Source organism: Buceros rhinoceros, unplaced genomic scaffold (genome assembly GCF_000710305.1).
Source record: "Buceros rhinoceros silvestris isolate BGI_N320 unplaced genomic scaffold, ASM71030v1 scaffold15309, whole genome shotgun sequence".
NCBI classification, from domain to species: Eukaryota; Metazoa; Chordata; class Aves; order Bucerotiformes; family Bucerotidae; genus Buceros; species Buceros rhinoceros.
In genome coordinates, this window is record NW_010431070.1 from 10,562 (window position 1) to 16,489 (window position 5,928).

Consider the following 5,928-nt stretch of genomic DNA (forward strand, 5'->3'; position numbering starts at 1 on the left):
TTTTTTTTTTTTTTTTAGGTTCAATGGATAACACAGTTCGTCTGTGGGATGCTGTGAAGGCATTTGAAGATCTAGAAACTGATGACTTTACTACAGCCACTGGACATATAAACTTGCCTGAAAACTCCCAGGACTTGTTACTAGGTACATACATGACCAAATCAACCCCGGTCATACACCTCCACTTTACACGCAGAAACTTGCTGCTGGCTGCGGGAGCCTACAGTTCACAGTGAGTCAGGAAGCTGCAAGACTGACTGTGCCAAGTCATTGCAGAAGTGACCTCAGGATGTGAGACGAGGAGGAATGTCTTGTACAGGTGGATCCCACTAGCCTGTTGCAGGAAAAATGAAACTATGTAAACTAATGCAAACAGCATTTTTCAGTTCTGCTATTTCATATTTATCCACTATTTGAAAATGCTGGAGATTGACAAGACATCATGGCTGTAAAAGAAGGAATTGTTCATGGTGCTTTTGGTTAAAAAAAAAAAAAGGAAATGGCTGTCTCCTCTCAGAGATGGTATTGAGCTCTGCTGAAACTTCTGGAAAGTTAACAGCCTTAGTATGTGTTCTCAATTTAATTTTTTTAAAGCACTTAACTTATGGTTAGCAATGTTTAATCAACCTCAAACAGAAGCAAAAACTGTTCATTTTCAGAAAATAAGAATGTAGATTAATTCACTATATCCTGGGCTGGGCAACAGGTATGGTGAGAGTATCACAGCAACAAACAGGGCATTGCAAGAGCAGGTCCTGCAGGCAGAGGCTTGTGGGGAACTGCCACAATGTTACACTTACGGGTTTTATGCATCCAAGTATTAAGTCCTGAAAAGATTTCAAACTCCTGTGCTCTTTTGAGGTATCAGAAATGTAGATCTTGTTACTCTGTTTTCACAGGTAGCTAATGCTTAAGTGTCACGAGTAACCAGAATTGTAATGTGAACTTTATTCACTTTCATACTTTGTTGTATGAAAAAAAAGGGGGGTGAGAGTGGCAAGGCACAAATAAAATACCTGTTATTAAAAAAGTGAACTTAAACCTTTCTACATTGTATTAGATTTAAAAGAACTTCAAAAATCTGTGTCCTTTCTGCATAAGGTTTAATATGTCAAAATGTAAAACTAGCCAAGAAATTCAAATGCTATTGCAAAAGGACTAATGAATCTTAAGCATAGTGTCAGTTTCCACTCACAAAAACACTGTACCCCAGTAAGTCCTCCTGGACATCCTTTTTTTCTAAGGAAGAGTAAAACACAGAGAACACTGAGAAGTGTAACTTCTCTCTGGGTCTTTGAACAGAAAATGCAACCACCAGAGGACAGGCCCAGTTTGGGACATTGGGTTTCTTTGGGTTTTTTTTTTTTTTTACTCTCTTACAAGTTGTATACAGGGAAACCTGTTTTGTGTTCCTCATTACTTTCCAGTAGGGGCTTGTACACTTGAACTTGCTGGCTCTCTAGTGAAAATAAAACTGAGACATTTCTAAGGTAAAGTAAATGGAGAACTACCTCTCCTCTCATCTGTTCTGACTCTTAACTCTTGGTTAAGGTAATACACCTTGGAAAGGTATATTACAGGCATTATACATAAAAATAAAAGGTGAAAAATTCAGTAAGAAGCTCACTTGGAACTTTTCTTTAAAGAAAAAAGGTTAAAAGTAAATTATTACAGATTTTGTGTAATGGTACCTCAACAAAATTTCCTAGCTCTCAATATGACCAGCTGGAGTTAAGTACAACTATGGTGAATCAAGCTAGTTAGGTAAAACAAAACATGTAAAGTTTTGACAGTTTAAAGAAAACACTTTCATTCTGCCTTTGTATTTTGTACAGTTTTATACTTTTGATATTATAATAAATACTAAAACCACATAGTTTGTGACTCTCTTATAAGAAGGTATTTTCTTCCCTTGATGGCTGCAATGGAAGCAAACACAGTGCTTCTAACTGTGAGCACTGCTAAAAGAGACAAGTAGTTCAGAAATGATCATTTCATATAATCTCATTCTGGTAAGCAATGGGTTCCAGCTAATTAGAGCTAATACACTGTTACAGCCACCAGTATTCACCTGTGTACAGCACAGGCCAGTTATCCAAACCAACTCAGAGGAGAGGAAGACAACTAGATTTATTCAGAAGGCCCAGCACATATGAATGGCTTTAAGACTACATGAGCTAGAGTGAGAGAGCACCAACACCCTGTAATTTCTCTCTCCTTTCTTTCCCAGCAGTCATGCCTGCATCCCACTGCCCTCAGTGGGGGAGTATATCTGCATGCTTTAGCATCAGAAGTCCCACGTTCAACCTCTGCTGGCACCGTCTGAGAAGCACAGTGCCTTATCACATTTGCACATCAGCACTAGTGTGACATCTAAGAAAGGTACTGAGTTTTAACTGACAGAAGGACGCCGTGGAGGACTTGATAGACAAGTTTTAGTGTTGGGCATGGATGGGATGCATAGATCTGCAGTAGGAACACCTCATTTATCAAGAGGCTATGTCGAGGAAAAGTAAGCACTGAACTACTTATTGTTGATGAACATGCAGAATTCTAAGAGCTTAACATAGCAAAGTAAGCCATTTTCTTTCAGGCAGTTTACTCTGCAAGAGGCCAGTAACAGAAAAAAGCTCAAATACCATAATTTCATCAGTCTGTTTTGGGAGGTTTTCCATCACAACCAAACAGGTTCTATGCAAAATACAGCCAACTGTAGTCTGCGCTGTATTAGTAACAGTGAAGAAGTCATTGTTCCCATGTAAGCTACTAGCCTGGAATGCAAAAAAAATGACAGCAATCAGGTAACTGCAAACCGCGTAAGCTGACTGTTCTCCACAATGACATGGAAGCGTGGAAATGCTTTGATCAGCTGCAAGCTCTGTGCTGCAATTGTCATGCTGCTGAGGTCTCTCCTAGGTTACTGCCAGGTGCTGAGAACCCTTTAGGATGTGTTAGAGCAGTAGAAGATTTAAAATAGTAATGACAGGAATCAGCTACTACAATTAACTATTTGACAGGAAAAAAAAAGAAGTGCCACATTTATGCTTTTTTGTACCATTTCATATTTCCAATAAAACAAGTAATTATTTATATTTCATTAGCCAGAACAGGTCATCAGCTTGCATTACATTGATACAGACTGGAAGTTCAGACATGCCAGCAACCTGCCAAGAGAAGAGAGATCAAACATAGCAAGTCTTGCACAGTGATACTAGTAACTGAGCATCCCCCTTCCGCAAGCCCAAACAATTTCAGTGACGAGCAGGCAGATTCCAGCACACCCAGGAATAAATGGCCGATGTCCCTTTAACACACAACAACATACTGAGACTTACTGCTTTCTACCCCTTTTTGCAGACTGTGAGAACAGCCCATAGGTTTTTTCAAAATGCCATTTCAGTGGAAATGTAATATGTGAAAGTGACTCTAGAATTTTCTAACACTTGGTTGTTGCTACACAAGAACAAGTCCCATCGCTCCTATGTGGGTCTTGCATAGTAAGGTGTGCAATACATACAGTTCCATCGTGTGGCACTCCTTTACTCTGTTCAAAGGAAGGTTTTAACAGACTGCATCAATCTCTGCTTGAAATTCTCTAACGTAAGAACCAAGTCCTCAAGTACTACTTTATTATTTCAATAACCTACAAAGCAACAGTTACCCCTAATTCTACAGCAAAAGGACAGATGGGAAGCACCTAACAGCTGTAGGCAAAGCTTGATACACCTAACTACAACATCCTTCCACTCCTCCTTCCTCACTTACTCTTCCTCCTTGCACACTGTCCTGAGTCCCATTTACCATGTCAGAACAAATACTGGTATCTCATACTTCCTGCATCCCCCTTTAACAACCTACTCCATTCAGAATGCCCACCCCAAACTGATGTTAAAGTTTGGCTGAGGTTTAAAATGATAAATACAAAGTTCACCTGCCTGTGTTTCTCTCTGTAATTACACTGTATTATTAGCAATAATAACAATGATAATAATTTGTCACTGCTTCTTCCTGGGCTGCCATGGAAGCATTATGGTCCTGGAAGAACAACAGCCACTTACCATTTACTTATCTGCCACAGCCGGAGTTTTCTTTTTAGGTCTAAGCTTGAAGTACAAGATGAGCATTGCAACACCTGTATATGTTGCTATTACATACTGGAAAACACAAAAGTTAAGTGTAGTATCAGTCTAAAGCCCAGAAAACACCATTGTATTAGACTAGAAAAGTCAATACACATAATACATACATTCCTCCTGCCTGTGATGGTATAGGAATTGAAGTACTTCTGAAATCCAGTGAACTGGTGTTGAGATCCCGAGTCATGGCCAGCCATGGTTGCTTGTCCTAACAAGCAACAGAGGACAGTTAACAAATTTAAAGTCAGTTGGACAGGATCAATAGAAAAAAAAAAAAAATCTACACTGAGCTTAGTAATTCCACTGTCAGCTATTAAATCTGCTTTCAACACATTCAAGAGACAGCGGACACAGATATAGATAAGGAGCAGGCACATTCGGGTACTGTATCTTAAAGTACAAAACAAGTGACTGAGCTTAGTAATTCCACTGTCAGCTATTAAATCTGCTTTCAACACATTCAAGAGACAGCGGACACAGATATAGATAAGGAGCAGGCACATTCGGGTACTGTATCTTAAAGTACAAAACAAGTGACACAAGAGCAGATAAGCAAATGAGTTCTGAAGGGAAAATCATTTACAATTTTCAGAGTTCATTCAACTGAGTTTAAACATGAAAAAAAAAAGTCAGGACGATGATAAAAGGGAAAATTCCTCAGAGCACTTACAAAGAAGGGACCTGCCCATCCTGCCTGTGCAAAGATTCAACAGAGGCAAATTTCTACCAATGATTGAGGAATCTGCAATCCCTAATTAAGATAAATCTTCACTAATTCAGCTAAGAAACCGCTTCAACAACCCAGGCAGGAACTTGGTGACAAGATTCAGACTAGACCACTACTGTTTTGTGATTCAAAATGCCACTCTGCAACTTTCACACAAGTGAAAGTGTTGCAAGTGTTGTTAATAAGAACTGCTCTGCTTTCAGTTGCATCTTACTTGACCACCCCAGTATTCAAAGATCTAGATATACTTCTTTCTTCTAGTTATTTCTCAGCTAGATATTTGAGCCAGCTACAAAGTCTCAGAAGAGCTTTCACAGAACAACAAAAACACTAAGTTCACGAGGGCACGCTTCTGTATTTTCTCTGTGTCTGGACCAAGGTTTCAAATCTACTGTAAGATGTTCATTAACATGAAGGCCTGCCACAGCTCTCGCAGGCTCTCTGATGGGTGAGGTTGGCACCCCTGGAGATCACACAGTCCAACCCCCACCTGCTCAAAGCAAGGGCAGCTACAGCAGGTCACTCAGGAATGCGGCCAGTCAGATTTTTAGCATCTTCAGAGATGGAGACTCCACAACTGCTCTGGGAAACCTGATCACCCTTACAATAAAGGGACTTTTCTTTTTAATGTTTAGAGGTATGTTTTCCAAATGTTTACGGGTGTTCTAAGTTCAGGACAAACATTTGTGGTTTATCTTGTAACTCACCCCAAAAGAGGCACACATGCCTATACGGTTACCTACCAAACCAGGCAGATGCTGTAGCCACCAGGACCCCAGAAGAAGAGGGTACAAGAAACTGCTACGGTAGGTGCTACGTTCATTAACACACCTCTTATGCCAACCCCATCCAATAATGTATCTCTAGTGCATAATCAGGCAAGTGTGCCTGTAACTGAGTTGACTATGTAATAGATAAAAATCTTAACGAAATAACTTCCCTAAACATCTGCCGTACATGACTTGGAAAGCCAAGGTCATCTTTTCTTATGCCTGATCGACACAAAAGCCTAGAGAAGAGTCACCGCGTCCTTCCGAGAACACCGCAGAGCCCAGGCATCACAAC

General features: G+C 40.1%; 2 protein-coding genes across 2 annotated transcripts in view; one reads left to right on the forward strand and one right to left on the reverse strand.

Annotated features, from left to right (window-relative positions):
* TAF5 (TAF5 RNA polymerase II, TATA box binding protein (TBP)-associated factor, 100kDa) overlaps nt 1-947 on the forward strand; it is a gene marked incomplete at its 5' end in the record, with an annotated part of 10,165 nt that extends 9,218 nt beyond the window's left edge. Inside the window, one exon of the mRNA XM_010143295.1 lies at nt 19-947. Within this exon, the coding sequence (XP_010141597.1) occupies nt 19-236 (218 nt within the window). The remainder of the gene's footprint in view (nt 1-18) is intronic.
* Nucleotides 948-4,061: 3,114 nt separating this feature from the next.
* USMG5 (up-regulated during skeletal muscle growth 5 homolog (mouse)) lies at nt 4,062-4,333 on the reverse strand. The gene is made up of 2 exons (XM_010143294.1): nt 4,247-4,333; nt 4,062-4,154 (listed from the first exon to the last, which is right to left on the reverse strand). The coding sequence occupies exons 1-2, from the start codon at nt 4,331-4,333 to the stop codon at nt 4,062-4,064; spliced, it is 180 nt and encodes a 59-aa protein (XP_010141596.1).
* Nucleotides 4,334-5,928: the final 1,595 nt, after the last annotated feature.

Excerpts from the sequence above, each read along its gene's own strand:
- USMG5 (XM_010143294.1), bottom strand. The coding sequence starts at position 4,333 with ATGGCTGGCCATGACTCGGGATCTCAACACCAGTTCACTGGATTTCAG. Across the intron at positions 4,155-4,246 it reads CCATCACAGGCAGGAGGAAT|TATGTAATAGCAACATATAC; the intron begins GTATGTATTATG and ends TGTGTTTTCCAG.